This window comes from Aotus nancymaae, unplaced genomic scaffold (genome assembly GCF_030222135.1).
Source record: "Aotus nancymaae isolate 86718 unplaced genomic scaffold, 86718_ANA_hifiasm-v0.15.2.pri h1tg000002l, whole genome shotgun sequence".
NCBI classification, from domain to species: Eukaryota; Metazoa; Chordata; class Mammalia; order Primates; family Aotidae; genus Aotus; species Aotus nancymaae.
This window is the reverse complement of record NW_026988413.1, coordinates 54,553,360-54,573,957: the sequence shown is the minus strand read 5'-3', so window position 1 is coordinate 54,573,957 and position 20,598 is coordinate 54,553,360. Positions and strand designations below refer to the sequence as shown.

Here is a 20,598-nt window from a genome sequence, read left to right as displayed (position 1 = left end):
ACCCAAGGACCCACATTCACATCCCAATCTGATGGAGATAATACAAGCAGGGACTGGTGTCTGGTGCTGTAATGGGATGAGAATTTGGGGAGCCTTGAGAAGAGAGTGAATGCATTTTTCAAGCAGAAAAGATGTGAATTATTGGGGCTAAAACAGACCATGGCAGACTGTTACAACAACACCTCCCACTTAATCACACTTCTGAATACACTCCTCTACCTTTTATGTACTTCCTATTAAAAAAAGAAGTCTCTTTGGCCACCTTTTGAATCTGGACTGGCTTTGTGACTTGCTTTGACCAAAAGGTTGTGGCAAGTGAGAAGGCTTTGCAGTTACTTTTCCTCTCTTGGAACACTGGAGCACACCTAACTGAAAAATACTGGGATGAAGACCACATGGAGAGAAAGGTCCAGCTGACCCAGACACTTACCAGCTCATCAACTGAGTGCAGCTACATGATGGAGCCCAGGAAGACCAGCAGAAGAACTGCCCGGCCAACTCCACAAAGCCATGAGATCACTATTGTTTTGAGCCCTTAAATTTTGGAGAGGTGTGTCGCATAGCAATAGGTAACCATATAAATATTATCCTAGGCTCTACTGACGAATCTAAACACAAAGTAAGGAGAATTTTTTATAAAAATAATTTATCTGTTTGCCCCTGACTCCCTTTTCCCTCCACTGGTTAAGAGATAAGTTCTGGAACATCTGCCCTGGATCCAGAGACGGAAGTCATATGTTCTGGATGGCAGAGCCAACTTGTCAACTCTCAACTGCTCGCTTTTGGACCAGCATATGAGAAAGAATGAACTTCCATATTGTTGAAAACTTGTTAAGCACTTGTGTTTGTGTGTTTCTCTGTCATAGTAGCTGGGTCTGTATCCTAACTAAAGCATATGGCCAGTCAAATTCTTAATTTCATCAAAGGTGGTAAACTCATAAACTCTGTAACCTACACAACAAATTTTGAAGGCATTTGCGTATCATTTTGATAAACTACAAAGAACACTAGACTATAAGGGCAAATAAATTACTTATAAGTTGAGTTGGAGCCACTGATTGACAAACTTTCTTGAGATAGCTTGTGTTTAAAGATTATGTTTCAAAGTTCAGCAGACAAGCACAGAAACTTGTACATCCTTGACCAAACAAATTCCTTCCCTATTCAGGAAGCTGGGCTACCAAAGGCTGTGGTGTGAGTTTCTGAGGTATGCACATCTAAGTATCAAGGAGGCAGAGAGCACAACCAGCTTATCTTGCCAGATGATGCACAGTTAACTGGTGATAAATTAGGTGAAAGATGTCACAAACAGAATGGCCTCTAAGAACTTTATGAATAAGACACTTTCAAAGATTGTTAAGCTTTTACCATATAAGTCAGAATGAGATAGGTTATGTTGTGGCAACAAACAACCCTTAATCTCTATGGTTTAACCTAGAAAAAGTTTATTTCTTGCCTATTTTATATGTCCAGTGTAGGCTGGCAAGGGAATGTGCTTATTGTAGACACTTACTGAGATACAAGATTCACCTTAACACAAGCTTCCATGGAGCAGGGAATGTGGCAAAATGTACAAGGGCTCTTAAAGCCATATGTCTCATTTTCATTCACATTTCATTTAGACATGCCAAACTTTACAGGGTATGCAGAAAGTATAATCCTCCATTTTTCTAAGGAGAAAGAAAGCTGGAAATATTGTTGAATGGTAATAATGAGCATTCAAACCATACACTATGTCATAAGGAAGCACCGCAAATAGACTTATTATATCATCTCAGTTCTGAACAGAAATGTCTTGACTGAGTCACGATTAATGTTATCATGAGTGACAATTAATGTTGTTTTCTAGAATTCAATTAAGAAGTGCCTACTTGAAAAATGCTTATCTTTTGTAAAATGATAGAGTTAAAAATACTGATCTCTGTATTATGTACTCTATCTAGTACAAGCATACATGCTATAAATCTATTCTGGAATACCAAACCTAGAAAAAAGCATACCTTTAAAAAAATCAGAATGTGCTGCTTACTTTTTTATTACTCAACAATGAGAACTAAATGAGCCTATATTTTCTCCCTTTGTCTTAGCTGCCAGGAAGCTAAGAGTTAAATTTTTTGCCCCATTAATGAAACTAATTCACTTCATGTTCTCAGTCCATTGATTTAATTCTTCCCATTAATTGATTTTTAATTTATTGTTTTATTATTCGTTTTAATAGTCATTTAAAGGGATCATTTATATTGCAAGATATCTCAACTTGTCTAGGTCTATGTAAGGAGGCATTAAATCATTAAAAATCTATGTGTAGTGAAAGTCTGATATAATAATGTCTAACTCTTTTAGCCTTGAATACATTTTGTTCACTGTTGTACTCTCAGTGTCCAGAACAGTACTTTTGTACATGCACACACAGATGCTCAATAAATATTTGCTGAATGAATGTGTCTTACTCATAAGCATGTGCATGTACACACACACACACACACACACACACACACACACACACTTTGGAACGTTTGTCCAGGGCTCTTTTCCTCAAGAGTCACTACTTCAACTCGGATAGACACAGCTAGATAATATAAATTCTTTTAAGTTATTGAGATAATTGAGATACATAAATGTTCCCTATAAATGGCAGCCACAGCACATAATAAGAATGTAGTCTGGAATTAAACCCAGAAGACACAATCATGAACACCACAATCCTTAGTATTGAAATCCTGAATGATGAAAATCCCTAAAACCTAAAATTTCTAACATCTAAAATACCCCAAATCACAATCCTCAAAGATGAAAATCCCAAAGGTTGAAATCCTGAAAGCTTAGTTCTGGGGAGGGGATTAGTGTATTTGTCATCGTATGCAGGGTTGTTGCATTATGTTAGTCGCATCATGTTAGGTGGAACTATTACCTTGTCTTTATTTGAAAAATAAATATGGTTCCAAGAAATGCATATGGATGCCAAGTTGGCAAGGGATGGACTTGTGAACTTCATTTCGGGTGTCAGCTTGACTGGGTTAAAGAAAACCTAGAAACTTGGTGCAGCATTATTTGGGGTCTGTCTGTGAGGATGAGTCTGAGTGGACTAGGTGGGAAGGATCTGCCCTCAGAGTTGGTGGCACCATCCAATTAGCCAGAAGGCCAAGAGAAAGCAAATACAAAAGGGAAACTGGTATCTCTCTGAGATCTCGGACAGACTTTTCTTTTGTTTCCCTGTCATCAGAACTCTAGGTTTGCTAGCCTGGACTCCAGGGCTTATATAAGAGGCTCCCTGGGGCCTGAGGCTCCCAGTCTCACTCTGAGAATTGCACCATTGGCTTCCCTGGTTCTGAAGCCTTTGGACTTAGACTGAGCCATGCTACTTACATCTCAGGTCTCCAGCTTGCAGATGGTCTGTCATGGAACTAGTTAGCCACCATAATCACGTGAACCAATTTCCCCTAAAAAAAAAAATCTCCTCTTATGTATCTAGTTATATACACATCCTATTGATTCTGTCTCTCTGGAGAACCGAAACTAATTCAGATTTGGTATTGGGGAAGCCGAATACCACTCCTTCTTACTGTATTCCTTACAACACAATGAAAGAGATCTGCAAAATCGTTTCCTCACAAAAAGGCTGTGACGACTTAAGTGTATGAGGTTACTCTTAATAGTCAAAGATAAAAGTTTAGAAGATTCCAGTTCAAGATGGCTGACTAGAGATATCAGACACCCATCCTTTCCACAAAGAAGAACCAAAATTATGAGTAGACAACCATTCCTTGAATAGAACATTTAGGAGAGAATACTAAAGACCAACAGAGAACTCATAGGAAACACCTGAGGCACAAAAGGAGAAGGAAACAAGGAGCTAGTGTGGCTGAGATTGACCAGGAACCTAGAGGGACTTGGAACTGTGGGGAAAGAGCTTCAGCAGTCCACATGCCTGCCACAGACTGCTGAAATCCCAACTGTGGGAGAGCACCACTACCCACACAAACTCTGACACTAGCATGGATGGTGATTTGGAGACCCTGTGAAGGCCATGCACCAGACGGGAACTCATGCTGGCTCACCCATGCCCCACTCCTGAGACCTGAACAGCTGCAGCAGGGAGCCATTTTGAGAGTGCTGCTGCCATAGGACTGCATCCTGCCCTCAGTGACAGCCCCCATATCTCCACATCCTAGGAGTTCCTGCTAACATTCCCAATGTCTGCTTGGAAGGCTGCAGTGGAGCAGCACTGGCTGTACCCAAAGGTACTGCAAGGTCCCCAGTTCTCTAGCCCACAGGGAGTATTGCTCCCCAGGCAAAGGACAGTGCAGTGCACCAAAAGGCACAAAACTTCACATATCAGTATTAGCCTTGAATGTAATGGGCTAAATACTCAACTTAAAAGGTACTGACTGGCAGATTGGATAAAAAAAAAATAGATCTAATTATTTGTTGACTACAATAGACCCACTTAATGGGTAAAGACACTTACAGACTCAATCTAAAGGAGTGGAAAAAGATATACCACACAAATGGAAAACAAAAATGAGCAAGAGTAGCTATGCTCATGTAATATAAAACAGACTGTAATGCAACAAAAGTTTTAAAAGACCGTAAAGAGCATCATATAATGGTAAAGAGTTCAATTCAACAAGAAAATACAATTGTCCTAAATATATATGTACCCAACAATGGAATACCCACATTCATAAAATAAATACTGCTAGGCCTAAGAAAAGAGATAGACAGCAATATAATAACTGTGGTAGCTTCAACACCCCTTTGACAGCACTAGATAGATCACTGAGGCAGAAAATGAACAAGGAACCTCTGGATTTAAATTGGACTCTAGGCCAAATGGACATAACAGACATTTAAAGAACATTACACCCAACAACCACAGAATATACCGCTTTGCTTCTATGCATGACACATCCTAAAATACAGTCCATATGCTAGGCCACAGAGCAAGTCCCAATAAATTTTTAAGAATCTAAATTATACTAAGTATCTTCCTAGACCACAGCAGAATAAAATTAGGTGTCAATATCAAGAGGAACTCTTAAAACTATATAAATTACATGGAAACTAAACAACTTGCTCCTGAATGATCTTCGGGTAAGTGATGAAATTAAGGCAGAAATAAAAAAAATTGTGAAACAAATGAAAAGTAGAGACACAATATACCAAAACCTCTGAGATACAGCAACAGCAGTGCTAAGAGGAAAGTTTATAACTGTCAATGCCTATATAAAAGAGATAGAAAGATTGCAAATTAACAACTTAACATTGTAGCTCAAGGAAGTAGAAAGATAAAGACAAAACAAACCCAAAGCTAGCAGAAGAAAAGAAGTATCAAAGATCAGAGTAGAACTAAATGAGACTGAAACCAAGAAAAAGAATACAAAGGATCAATGAGATAATTAAGTTGGTTCTTTGAAAAGATAACATGGTTGATAGACTGCTAGATTATGCAAGATAAAAGGAGAGAAGATTCAAATAAGCACAATCAGAAATGATAATAAAGGTGACATTACAACTGATACCAGAGAAATAAAAAAGATCATTGGAGACTACTATGAACATCTCTACGCACACAAACTAGAAAACCTAGAGAAAACGGATAAATTCCTGGAAATATACAATCTCCCAAGTATTAACCAGGAAGAAATAGAAATTTTGAAAATACCAATAATGAGTAATGATTTCAAAGAATTAATAAAAAGTCTTCCACCAACAACAAAAACCCCAGTACAAGATGCATTCACAGCTGAATTTTACTAGATGTACAAAGCAGAGCTGGTATCGATCTTACTAAACCTATTCAAAAAATTGATGGGAAGGGATTATTTCCTAATTCAACCTACAAAACCAGAATCACCCTGATACCAAAACTAGGCAAGGGCACAATCAAAAAAGAAAACAGGTCTGTATCCCTGATGAACATAGATACAAAAATCCTCAACAAAATCCTAGCAAACTGAAAACAACAGCACATCAAAAAGATATACATCATGATTGAATGAGTTTATTCCATGGATGTAAGGATAGTTCAGCATACCAAAATCAGTAAATGTCATTCACCACATAAACAGAATTAAAAACAAAAAGCATGATCATTTCAACAGATGTAGTAAGAGCATTAGATAACATCCATCATCAATTCATGATGTTGGTTCGATATAAACCCTCAACAATCTGGGCATCAAAGCAACACACCTCAAAATAATAAAAGCCTTATATGACAAACCCATAGCCAACATTATACTGAATGGGGAAAAGGTAAAATCATTCCTCCCAAGAACTGGGACAATGCATGGATGCTCACTCTCACCACTCCTATTCAGCACAGTACTAGAAGTCTTAGCTGAAGCAGTCAAACAAGAGAAAGAAATAAAAAGCATCCAAATTGAGAAAAAAGAAATCAAATTATTTCTGTTTATTGATGATATGATCTTATACCTAGAAAACCCTTTTGGAAGACTCTTTCAAAAGATTCCTGGACTTGAAAAATGACTTCAGTAAAGTTTAAGGATGCAAAATTAATCTACAAAAATCAGAGCATTTCTATACACCAGTAACATTGAAGCAGAGAACCAAATCAAGAATTCAATCCCATTTACAATCTCCAAAAGAAAATAAGTACGTAGGAATACATTTAACCAAGGAGATGCATCATCTCTACAAGGAAAATGATAAAACACTGTAGATGAAAGAAACTGAAGATCACAAAAACAAAAAATCCCATGCTCATGGATTAAAAGAATCAATATTGTTAAAATGACCACAATGCCCAAAGCAAATCTACAGATGCAATGTAATACCAATCAAATTACCAATGCCATTTTTCACAGAATTAGAAAAAACAACCCTAAAATTCATACAGAATCAAAAAAGAGTCTGAAGAGCCAAAGAAATCCTAAACAAAAAAAGGATGCACCTTACCTGACTTCAAATTGTGCTACAAAGCTATAGTAGCCAAAACACCATGGTACTGGTATAAAAACAGACACATAGACCAACGGAACAGAATAGAGAATCTAGAAATAAAGCCCCAGATTTACAGCCAAGTGATCTTTGACAAAGCTGAGAAGAACTTACATTGGGGAAAGGACACCCTCTGCAATAAATGGCGCTCGGAAAATTGAATACCCACATGCAGAAGAATGAAACTGGACCCACATTTCTCACCATATATAAAAATCAACCAAAATGGATTAAAGACTCAAACATAAGGCCCAAACCACAAATATTTTAGATAGAAACCTATGGAAAACTCTCCTAAACATTGGTCTAGGCAAATAATTTATGACTAAGACCTCAAAAGCCAACAAAAACAAAGACAAAAAGACAAATGAGACTTTGTTAAACTGAAAAGCTTCTGCACAACAAAATAAATAATCTTCAGAGTGAAGAGACAACATATGGGATGGGAAAAAAGTTTGCAACTTTTCTTCCACCAGGGGCCCAATATAATAGGAATAGAACATACAAAGAACTCAAACAACAGCAACATAAATAAATAAATAAAATTAAAAGGTGGGCAAAGGCCATGAATAGACATTTCTCATAAGAAGATATACAAATGTGAACTGGTATATGAGAAAATGTCAACATTGCTAATCATCAGAGAAATTCTAATCAAAACCATAATGAAATATTGTCTTGCCCCAGTCAGGGTGGTTATTATTAAAAAGACAAAAAATAACAGATGTTGGTGAGGATATGAAGAAAAGGGAACTCTTATACACCTCTGGTGGGAATGTAAACTAGTATAGCTACTGTGGAAAATAGTATGGAGATTTCTCAAGGAACTAGAAATAAAATTACCATTTGATCCAGTAATCCTACTACTGGGTATCTACCCAAAGAAAAAGAAATCAATGTATCAAAGGAATACCCGCATTTTCATGTTTATTGCAGAACTGTTCACAATAGCTAAGATATGGAATCAACCTAAAAGTTAATCAACAGATGAATGGATATACACAATGAAATACTTTTTGGCCATAGAGAAGAATGAAAACATGTCATTTGCAGCAACGTGGATGAAACCGGAGGACATTTCATGTGAAATAAGCTAGGGTCAAAAAGACAAATATTGCATAGCCCCATGGGAGCTAAAATATTAGATCACATGGAGGTAGAGAGTGGAAAGATAGATAACAGAGACTAGGAAGGGCACCAAGGGAGGGAGGGAGGAGGATGAACGGAAGCAGGTTAAAGGGTACAAACATACAGTAAGATAGAAGGAATAAATTCAGTGTTTGATAGCAGAGATGGGTGACTATACTTAACAAAAGTATATTGTACTCGAGTGCTGAACACCTTAAATATCCTGACACGATCAGTATGCATTATGTACATGTAACAATATTTCACAGGTATTCCATAAATTTGTAAAAATAAAACATACAAAAGTGTAAAAGCTAGTTATTACTGCTGCTATGAAAGCAGAAAATTGCTTAATTTCAATGGCTGAGCAATAACCAGTCTTTCAAACAGACAGCATATCCCTATAAACTTGGTAGACCACAACCACTCTCCAAATAGAAGTGTAGCGAGTGTTTTGAAGATCACAGGAGTGAAAATACAATAAATCTCCAAAAATACAAGTATCATACAATAATCTCCCCTGCCAAATTATCCAGTCATATGACTTCTGCCCTTCCCACACTGTGCCAATTAGCTATGCTATATATTTGATGTGCTATATCTTCACATCATTTCCAATATGAGATGTGTAAATTATGTAAGGACTTTTACAGAGTTATAATTTGTTTCACGCATTTTTTTTTTCAAATTCCACTACACAAAAGTGCATTATTCCAATGTTGATGTGGTGTGTAAACATTGTGGGTATATCCGAAAATGTTGAGAAACTGCCTCAATAAAGGAAGAGACGTCTTTTTCATACATCTGCTTTTGTGAAGGATAAAATTTCTTCAGGTCTGAAGTTTTTTGGGTGACTGCATATGTGGTGGTGACCCACCAAGGTTTTTGATCAATCTCATCAAAAGAGTTAGATAGTCTGTCAGTATTTCAGATGGCCACATTTATAAAGCTGAGTGCAAACAATTATCAACCATAGTGATATACATTTAAACATTTTGCTTTTTGATCTATTTCTTTCTTTCTTTCTCTTTTTTTTTGAGATGGAGTCTCTCACTGTCACCCGGCTGGAGTGCAATGGTGCGATCTTGGCTCGCTGCAACCTCTGCCCCCTGGGTTCAAGCAATTCTCCTGCCTCAGCCTCCCGAGTAGCTGGGATTACAGGCACCCATCACCATGTCCGGCTAATTTTTTATACTTTTAGTAGAGACAGGGTTTCACCATGTTGGCCAGGTGGGTCTCAAACTCCTGACCTTGTGATTCACCTGCCTTGGCCTCCCAAAGTGCTGGGTGATCTATTTCTTTATGTATATGATTTGTCTGCTCATAAATGTTTAAGGAATGCAACTGCCTTTAGTATATCTGAATGTTTATGCTTGCAAAAATAAGTATTGTGTAAAGTGCCCTATGAAGTGTTCTATTGTGTTTTTATGTTTCTCAAATAAATCCCCTTTTAAAATATAAATAAATGTTTTTAAAGGATGTGGAGAAATAGGAATGCTTTTACACTGTTCGTGGGAGTGTAAATTAGTTCAAACATTGTGGAAGACAGTGTGGTGATTCCTCAAGGATCTAGAAATAGAAATACCGTTTGACTCAGCAATCCCATTACTGGGTATATACCCAAAGTATTATAAATCATTCTATTATAGAGACACATGTACACATATGTTCATTGCACACTGCAGCACTGTTTACAATAGCAAAGACTTGGAACCAACCCAAATACCCATCAATGATAGACTGTATAAAGAAAATGTGGCACATATACAACATGGAATACTATGCAGCCATAAAAAAGGATGAGTTCACGTTCTTTGCAGGAACGTGGATGAAGCTGGAAACCATCATTTTCAGCAAACTGACACAAGAATAGAAAACCAAACACCACATGTTCTTATTCATAAGTGTTGAACAATGAGAACACATGGACACAGGGAGGGGAACATCACACACTGGGGCCTGTTCGGGGGTGGGGAGGGCCTAGGGGAAGGACAGCAGGGGGTGGTGAGATTGGAGAGGGATAACATTAGGAGAAATACCTAATGTAGGTGACGGGGGGGATGGATGCAGCAAACCACGATAGCATGTGTATACCTATGTAACAATCCTGCACAACCTGCACATGTACCTGAGAACTTAAAGTATAATAATAAAAAAGAATTTTTAAAATTATTTTTTTCCAGAATTATATATTCAGGATTTTGATCTTTCAGGATTTTTAACATTTAGGGTTATAGCTTTTGGGATTATGTCTTTCTTAACGGCTCAACCCCATTAAGAATGATTACTTTACCTGGATGCAAGAGACCTTGGAATAACAATGGTGATTCTTGTCCATTCTTCAAAGTCCCCTGTGTGATACACTGTGGGCTCACTTAGTTCTCTGGAGTTTCCTTCGCATCCTTTGCCTGCAGAAGCTGGGAAACAGCCTTCTTTCACCAGAAACCAGGACATACCAGCATCATGAGAGTACTGAAGAAGAACTGGAGCCGTATTGCTGAATTGACTGGCACATCCTATGTTTAGCTGTTAAAAGGAAGGACAAGAATTATACAAGATTTTGGTTCTAAGTCGTCACTCAACAAATTAGGTGCTACAGCATCCAGGGTACCTGCCGATGGGTCTGCATTGAATTTATAATGAGAAGCACAGTGCCTGTGGCTCTTGAGTCCCAGACAAAAGATATGCCAAGAAACTGCTTTTTTTCTCCCTCCTTAGAGGGTACAAACAGAGGAAACCATAAGATGGAGAAGCAGCTGTCTTCTTCAGTTTAGGAAGGTTTCAGTGGAACAAGTATCTTTCTTCTGTTTTCTTGCCAAAGCTCATTAAAAATCAGTGTCAACTTAGATGAAAGACCTAAGTGTTTGTCACAGCATCAAATAAGCAACATAATCCAGAAATAAAACTGCTACGGTTCTGTGTACTTGTATAGAGGATTGTCATAGGATTAATAACATTTAAAAAATTGTAAACATGCAACCTAAATCCCACTGGCCTAGCATAACTGTCCTTACTTTTCTATTTTCTCTTCTGATCTTTATAGGGAAGCTGTATTTTGGTTGTATAGTTGAAGTTATTACACATGTGGAGCTTTCCTCCACATTCTATTATAAATAACACTGCAGAGAATATGCCTTTCTTCTTTGGTTGATTTGTCATCACCAGATAAACTCCTGAGAGTAGCATTATCGAGTCAAAATGTAGAAACACTTAAAATTTTCTAGTTACATGCGTTCATTTTGTATCTGTTGAGTCCAAATGAATCAGTTTATCCATTAGGTATTATTATAGTTTAAGACAGTTTATTTCCAAATTAATGTGTAAATTAATTTTGTTACATTCTTCATAATTATAAATGTCAAATTCTTTTTCTCATGTTTTTTAAATTACATGCCATCTCATATGAATTGCCTATTCACATCTTATTTCATTTGTTGGCTGGAGCTACCATATGATTTTGTCGTATAAGACTTTATAAGAATAGTCTGATTTTATAGAAGGAAAATGGAAATAAGGAATAAAAAGAACATAATATGACAATGAAATGTCACGTCATGGGCTAATAATATTGAGCCAGAGCTCAGGAGGTCAGCCAGTTAATCCTTGTGACTGTAAGGTAGCTTTATCTAGTTTTTAAAAAGAAGATTTAGAATCTTCTTTATTTCCATACTCAGAGCTAGAAAGCATCTCTCAGAGAATTTACTATTTGGCTAGTAGAAATTTTATTGTGCATGATTTATCCTATTCTATACAGTAAAACAGCAAGAATATAATTAAGGACTTAACTCTCTCAGATGCATGTTTAAACTCTTCTAACAAATTCATTTTACTGCATTACTCAATAGTAAAAATGGCCTTTGGTTGGTATGTGATGGGAGCAGCCACATTGGGCAAACCTAGCTAACTTTTTGTCTGAAACTTGCCATGATCGCTGTTGTGTCCAACATAGACAAGTTGCTGGAACTTTAAGTTCTGTCACAAGTTTGTATTTTAGAAATCAGGTAATGGGGCAGTGTAGACATACTGCCAGCTGTATTAAATATATAATTTATTTTAAACTTTCCATTCAGGATTTAGGCATATCTTCAACAACTATTCACTTGGATACCTTCCATGGATCAGATGCATATGCTTAAGTCTCTCCTACCTTTAAAAAAAAAACAAAAGAAGATACAAATTCTCCCTGATTTTTGGTCTGCCTCTAACTACACAGCTAAACAAATTGAGAGAAAGGTCGTATTCACTGTGTAGCCCTCCTTACTCAACATTTAAAAATCCACTGTAATCTGACTTCTGCTGTTGCTGCCCCAGGAAAATTACCAAGGAAAATGTCCATCTCACTAAATGCAAAGGGAAAAGTTAAACATTATTTAACTTGATTCTTCTATTGCTTTTAACATTGTTAACCTTTTCTTTCTTATTGACCACTTAGCCTACCTTTCAAGTGTTGGTTTCCATGATTCAGTCTTTCTTATTTTACCGTATGCATGCTTCTTAATTTCATTCACAATCCTAACTTCATGTTTTTTCTCAATACCTGTATTTTGAATAACAGATATGACTTCTCTTCTGCTTTCTGGACAAATGTACGTCACCAATTCCTTTTCATTTCCACTTCAGCAGCCCATCAGCACCCCTAACTCCATATGTCCAAGCCAGTTCTCTTCATCCGCCCTCCTAAAACAAACCCTTTCTGCCCTTGACACTGCACAGTTACCAGAGCAATGATTCTCTAAAAGCCTAAGTCAGAATGTGTCACCTTTCTGCCAGCCATTTTATTCATAACTGAAGTCAAAATTTGACATTCCTTTTTTTTTTACTGTCCCAACCTTGCTCAGTTTCTCTGCTATGGTCACAGTGGCATCCTTGTGGTTTCCAGAACATTTCCAAGAATACTCCCACCTCAAGGCATTGATCCTTTTTGTTGCTTGTGCCTGGAATGATCTTTTCCACATAACTGCATGACTCACTCCTTTATTTTCAATAGGCTGTGGCTTAAGTGTGTCATTTTATTAGTGAAAACAACCTGACAACCTTTTATAAAATTGTAATCATCTTCCAATACCCTATTTCATACTCTCTGTTTGTGATAATTTTCATAGTCTAGAAATGTGCCTAGAATATAGAGACTTTATAAGTATTTGGTGAATGAAGGACTGCATGTACTTGCTGATTCTGGTTTCTTCTCCTATTAGGTCAACATCCATACTGCAGCTTAATGATTCTTCTAAAACACAGGTCTGATTCTGGCATTCAATGGGTTAAAAATCTTCCATGACTCATGGATCTTAAGTCCAAGTGACTTAATGTAGAACATAATGCCCACCAGGATCGGCTTTATCTCTCACTTCTGCTGCACATACTCCACAGCCCTCAAAGTTAGACTTGTCCCTTTTCTCATTTGCACTTCTGTGTATTTTCACGTATTTGCTCATTTTGTTCTCTTTAACTGGAATTCCTGACCCTCCATTCTTCAGCGGGTTAAGTCTCTGCATTTTCAGAGACTTCCAATTTGAACACATCCATCCATCCATCCATCCACCCACCCTCCCACCCACCCACTCATCCATCCATCCATCCATCTATCTCTTCACCCACCTATTCATCTATTCAACCATCTATCCATTTATTCAACTAATGGATTTTTTTTTTGAGTGCCTGAAACATGTCAGGCACTATGCAGAGTATTCCTGTAGCACCTACAGTCAACTTAGACTGCAGCATTCTTAGGACTGTATTGTGACTGTTCACTTTTCTGCCTCATTCTGTAGTTTCTAAGCTCCTTGAACGCTAGGGTCACATTTTTCTTTTTTTTAATTTTAATTTTAATTTAAGTTATGGGATACATATGCAGAACATGCAGGTTTGTTACACAGATATTCATGTGGGTCACATTTTTCATTTCTATAGTCCCAGTACTAGCTAGTGTTTATCACACAGCAAGCAGTCATAAACAAATACACCAGTACTGTGTATTTCTGTACAAATGGCACCAAAAATTCTTGTATGCAGGGTTCAAATATACATTAATTATCAACCCCTGATCCATATTCTATACCTATTATTAAATAATAATCACAAATTAATAGCTTTCTGCTTGTGTGATATGAGAATTAAGATTTTTCTTTTTTAAATTAGCTTTTATTTCAGGTTCACAGGTACATGTGCAGGTCTGTTACACAGGTAAACTGTGTGTCTTGGGAGTTTGCTGTACAGATTATTTTTTCACTCAGGTAATAACCATACTACCTGATAGGTAGTTTTTTGATCCTCTCCCTTCTCCTACGTTCCATCCTCAAGTAGGCTCCAGTGTCTGTTGTTTCCCTCTAGGTATCCATGTGTTCTCATTTGCTTAGCTCCCACTTATAAGTGAGAACATGTGGTAATCTGTTTTTCTGTTCCTTTATTAGTCTGCCTAGGATAAGGGCCTCCAGCTCCAATCATGTTGCTCTAAAGGTAATGATTTCACCCTTTGTTATGGCTGTGTAGTATTCCATGGTGTATATGTAGCACATTTTCTTTATCCAGTCTACCACAGAGGGGTATTTAGGTTGATTCCATGTCTTTGCTATTGTCAGTAGTGTTGTGATGAACTTACACATGCATGTGTCTTTATAGTAAAATGATTTATATTTCTTTGGGTATATACCCAATAATGGAATTGCCGGTCAAATGGTAGAGAATTAAGATTTTTTTCTTAAGTAGTATGCATTCCTGCTCATTGTTTAAGTACTTGAAATATTTAACACTATTTTATAAATTTAGATTTTTAAAACTGCAGAATATTACCTTGCAGACTTTAATACCTACACTACCATGATTTGTGATTAACTAAATAGAAAAGGTGTCAGATGAAAAGCATAGTATTCTGGAATGCATCTGCTATTAACATTATGTTGTTACTACTTTAGGTATTACTAACAAATGAATACAGATTCATATATTGTTTTGATACTTTTTCCATTGTAGTTTAGCATCGGAATCTAAACAAAGAAGGATAACATTTTACTAATCATATTATTTATGACTAATTTCCTTGTTTACAAACCTGTGGAAATTATATTTGAAGAACTGCCTATAAACATCTGATCTCTTTAATAATTCCATTTGTAAATTATTTAGCATCTGCATCCTGCCATTATGTAAGGACCATGTAGTTGTACTAGCTCGTTAAAACTGCATTACTTTCAACGCTGGAAGTCACCTATGGGATTTTATTATAAACACAATGAAATTTTAATTAGGATTCTGAAACAAGACCTTGTCAAAGTAAATACTTGCTATACATGTTGATATGTTATCACAGAGCTGAAAAACAAGAAGCTTTTAAGAGAACAATGATGACTGGAGTAAACATTTACTGAATTTAAGTAGGATAATTTGTTTGAAAATAATACAGCAAAAGCACAAAATACCTTCTTAAGTTCAAATACCACTAGTAAGATGAAAAGGAGAACTTATCCATCATCGTTTAGAAGCTTGAGATTCATTAAGTCACAATCAAATTGAAGACATAAAAGTCAATTTTATTTTTAATTCTGGTAGAGTTCCTTAAGTATCTGAAGAAATGGTACACCCACAACTTTTGGGACTCCTTAAAAACTAATAAGCTGCTTTCCTTATGAGTAGAGCTGAAAGGCTTTGTGATTCTAACACTGTTGAGCTTTCGTACAGGTGAGTCCCTTCCTGAATAGAATATGAAAAATTTGTGTTTTTGTGCACTCCACTTATACATCTGGAAGATGTTTTTTTTTTTTTTTTTTTTTTTTTGAGACGGAGTTTCGCTCTTGTTACCCAGGCTGGAGTGCAATGGCGCGATCTCGGCTCACCGCAATCTCCGCCTCCTGGGTTCAGGCAATTCTCCTGCCTCAGCCTCCTGAGTAGCTGGGATTACAGGCACGCGCCACCATGCCCAGCTAATTTTTTGTATTAGTAGAGACGGGGTTTCACCATGTTGACCAGGATGGTCTCGATCTCTTGACCTCGTGATCCACCCGCCTCGGCCTCCCAAAGTGCTGGGATTACAGGCTTGAGCCACCGCGCCCGGCCTTGGAAGATGTTTTACTCCTTAACTTGCTCTGGAAAGAAGCTTATGCATAAATACCTTGAACTGTAGCACATATCCAGGCTTCAGGGTCAAATCTCGAGTTACTGCAAATCGATCTCCATCCGATCTTCCAAACATCATTGCTGATGGTGTGGCAGCACAGAAGGTTTCATTTTTAAGCATTCCTTCATTAGCCAACATCAACCACACACTCATTTGATTCATAGGATAATCAAAAGCTGGCTTCTCATAAAAGTTCTAATAGAAACAATACAAATAACACAAAAAGGCAATTTGATAGCTTTGAAAACAAGAAAAGAATTTTCATTTCATGACATGCTGGGCCATGTACCATTTGCATTTCTAGGAAAATACAGAAGAATCTCTCTCTCTCCTCTCTTTTTTTTAACTGCTATTAACTTTTTCTCCTGGTGATTCAACAACTGAAAGTATTTTACCACTGTGTATCTAATCATTTTATAAACACACTAACAATTTTGCTTGAAGATTTAACCAGACTTCAGTCTTTTTTTTTTACATCTAAATTATCTGTGCAGTAGTAGCATAAGAGATAACAAAAAATTAAGTACAAACCCTTAAACCTAAGTTATACACTCAGTGTGAAGCCCTAAATCCTTAGGGAAATGAGTTCTTTATGCCATTCACTTTTACAATTATCTGTCTTCTTCAAGTTCAGACACAGGAGAATACCTGAGGTAAAGTTGGATTGATAACTGGGATGATCTGCTTTTGCTTCTCAGACAGAATGATGATGTCATCAACTGCCCACTGGTCATAGTCCTCCCCGGAGAACACCGGCTGCCACCATCGGAACCTGGTGCAAGGGGTCTTGGCAGCAGCTGGAAGCTCCAGATAGACAAATCTGAATAAAAGTAAGTCATTTATGGTTGGGAAAAGAAAAGCTGTGCTTTTTTTTTTTTTTTTTTTTTTTTTTTTTTTTTTAAAGCAGCTATTAAAATAACAAGGATAACAACAAGAGAAAGTTTTGTTTGGTTTGAGTTCAGTATTTTTCAAAAGCTTGGAAGTTTGGACAGATTAGACTTGAGGTTTAACCCTGTAAGCAAGTTTAGTCCTGGTCATGTCTATTTCATTTGGAATCGTATCTTTTAGAGAAGGAGAATATTTCAACTGAGTTTGATTCATTGAACTATATCTTTTGACTACCATGACAATGGTCATAACTTTTTAAAGAAATATCAAGAAAAAAACTGTTTAATGTTATCACATTAACATTTAACTTTTTTTCAAAGTAATTCTTTCTCATTGTGGAAAAACATAAAAAAGCATTAAAAATAAAACATAAATCGTCTAAAATCTACTGCATAGGGTTGGCTTTTGTTAATATTTTGGTATTTCTCATCACAGCTTGTAATCTTTTATATAGGCAAGGCATTATATGTATAATTTGGTGACCTACATTTTAAAACTTAATATTACATCATAAGTACATTCTCATGTTAGTAAAATTATTTTTAAGATCATTTTGTGTATATAATTTCTCATCACAAAGACATGCTATTATTTATTTCACTTTTCCTGATTATAAATAATTCTGTGCTAAAAATTTTTATGCATAAAGCTTTATCTACACTTCAGTTTATTTCTTTAGGGAAGATTCCTAGAAATAGAATTACCTAGTCAAATAAAGAGGTCATGGTTAAAGCTCTTGATTTTTAGAAATTCCTTTCTGGAAGCATTATAACAGTTTGCAGGATGATGTGAGATTTGTTCTGCTGCTCGGATAGGAAGATAGCACTTTGTGTTATTAAAAAATGACCATTTGACTGTTAAAAAATGGCATCTTTTAAAGTGATGGAGGTTGAATGTTATTCATGTTTTGTTAAACATCTGTGCTTCCTCTTTTGTAATATCTACTTATTCATTTTACCCATTTTCCACTGGGACCTTAGTGCTTTTCTTGATAATTTGTATAAGCTCTTTGCAGAGCCTCTATTTCTCATATTGGTTGCAAATGTTTTCTCGATTTATTTTCCTTCTTTTCCTTGACATATATTTTCACATGTGTATGTAGTTTTACATTTGCATGTGGTATATTTCTATGTAAATAGTCCTTTTCATTGTGAATTCTTCCATTGAATTTGTATTAAGAAAGTTTAGATCTTTCTCCAAGATCAGATAGTAACCTATTACCTGTTTAAATCTTAATCTTTAATAGTTTTTGATGATATAAAGTGACAAAATAAATAGATATTTTCCTCCAAGTGCCTACCGCTTTCTTTCTAACTATACTTGATTTAAATAACCACTTTTTTTCCTCATTGATAGTTGCTATGTCACTTTTTTCATATGTAAGTTCTTACATGCATCTGAGTCAATTTCTGGGTCATCTACTTGGCTTCACTGTTTGTTCTATTTGTGTACCATTATCAATCATTTCATTTTAATTCTATAGGCTTTATAATAAGCTTTATTATCACCTAAGACATTCCTTTATTCCCCCGTTCTCCATATTTAAGCTATCTTTGCTGGCTTATATTTCTAGATAAAAAGTTCCCCAAAAAAATACCACTAGGATTTTAATTGAAATTGCATTAAGCATAAATTAAGATGTATCTTCATATCACAACATTCAGTTTTGCTAACCAAGGATGTGTATTATTTTCCATTTTTTGTTTTATATCTTTGAAAGAAGTTTTAAAGTTTTGTAATTTTCTTCACAGACATTCTCAGTATTAAGTTATTTATTGTATTTATTTATATATTTCCTAGTATGAATGGGGTCTTTTCCCCATCTCTTTTAACTCAGAGTTTTTAAAAGCCATTTTAGTATTGCAGAACTCTTTTGGAATCCGGTGAAATTATCTGACCTTTCATAAAAAGTACCGTAAATAAAATACTTTGCATAGTGTTTGATGTGATTCACAGATTTATTGAGTTTGGGTTAATGAATTCTGTTAAAAATAAATATTTCTCGGCCTGGGCATAGTGACTCATGCCTGTAATCCCAGAACTTGGGAGGCCGAGGCAGGTGGCCTTGAGCTCAGGCATTCTAAACCAGCCTGGGTAATATAGCGAAACCCCGTCTCTACCAAAAATACAAAAAACTAGTCAAGCATGATGGCACATGCCTGTATTCCCAGCTACTCAGGGGAGCTGAGGTGTGAGGATCACTTGAGAACCCTGGAGGCAGAGGTTGCACTGAGCTGAGATTGTGCCACTGCACTTCAGCCTGGGTGACAGAGTGAAATCCCATCTCAAAATAAATAAATAAATTAATTAAAATAATTCTAGAATTTGAGGAAGCCATTAAATTTTTATTTACTTGTAAAGTTACCTAGTCACCTTACTGAACTCTCAATAATTTCAGGTTGACATAGTGGAAAAAATAAATTGAGTTATTTTAAACAGCTGTTAAAGCCAGTTTGGCACCATTATCAATTGCCTCTCTACTATACAGAATCTAGGAGAATCCCACAAGGCTTTATCTCCCACCCACCATTCCTGACCTTCTCCTTGATGTTGTATCTCTTGTTTCATCTAGTTGCCTCTTTTCTGGTTTCTCCTTCTCCCCTAAATCCCTTCGAAGAAATGCTTTTTGTTGGTCTGTTTGCATGTCTACTTATGTTTTTCATGGAAAGTTATGTCACCTTTAATGACCTAACACTTTAAAATGCCAAGCTTTTCAACCTTCAATCTACACAACAGGTGTATTTTAAGTAATATGTTCAAAACATATTTAATCTCTAAGAAATTTCTAAGAACTGGATTTACATATTCTTAAATAATTTTTTTCAATAAACAAGGCTCATTTGTAAAATGACAACAGGGACAAGATCCATATGTTAAAGCTTGATAGTAGTCAACATATAAAAAATTATTTTTTGTTAAAATGAAAATACAGAGATTATAAAAAGGAGTATTCTAAAACAGTATCATTGAATAGACTTTAATAATACATAAAATATAAATACAGAATACAGAATTTCAAAATACTACATAATTGCAAAAGAACTAAATTTAAGTACATATAAATACATCGCCTGGGCCAGGTATTCATATGTATTTAAATGTATTAAACATGAGTCTTTTCCCCAAACTCTTCAACGGTCATTGCCTAAGACATTTTAGTATATATATTCCCCATACATCAAAATTAAGACAGCGATAGTCCAGGGCAAAGCTTTTAGAAAATCTGAGCTCTCCATATTTACTCATACACTGTTTAGGGATAGCCCTGGGTGCAGGCATGTGAAAATTTTTTTAAAAATACATCTTACTGTTAAATTGAAGAGCTAAGCATACTTTGTGTGTGCATTAAAAACAATCAAACAAGCCTGAAAATGGGAAAATAAGCTCAGACCACAACCATACCCTATGGTTTCTTTGAGTAAACAGTGTTTACTTACCTTGCTTTTCTTCTAGTCACAATTTCTTCAAAATCTTTAAAAATTCAAACATGAATCCAAATGCTTTCTGTC

General features: G+C 36.1%; 1 protein-coding gene across 4 annotated transcripts in view; it reads right to left on the bottom strand.

The window, feature by feature from the left end:
• The window catches only part of RELN (reelin), a 527,812-nt gene that overhangs the window by 107,420 nt on the left and 399,794 nt on the right, over nt 1-20,598 (bottom strand). For all 4 annotated transcript variants that reach the window (XM_021673084.2, XM_021673089.2, XM_064374717.1 and 1 more), the window contains exons 26-28: nt 16,850-17,021; nt 16,196-16,396; nt 10,385-10,617 (exon numbers count right to left, since the gene is read on the bottom strand). In XM_021673084.2, coding sequence (XP_021528759.2) covers nt 10,385-10,617; nt 16,196-16,396; nt 16,850-17,021 — 606 coding nt within the window. The remainder of the gene's footprint in view (nt 1-10,384; nt 10,618-16,195; nt 16,397-16,849; nt 17,022-20,598) is intronic.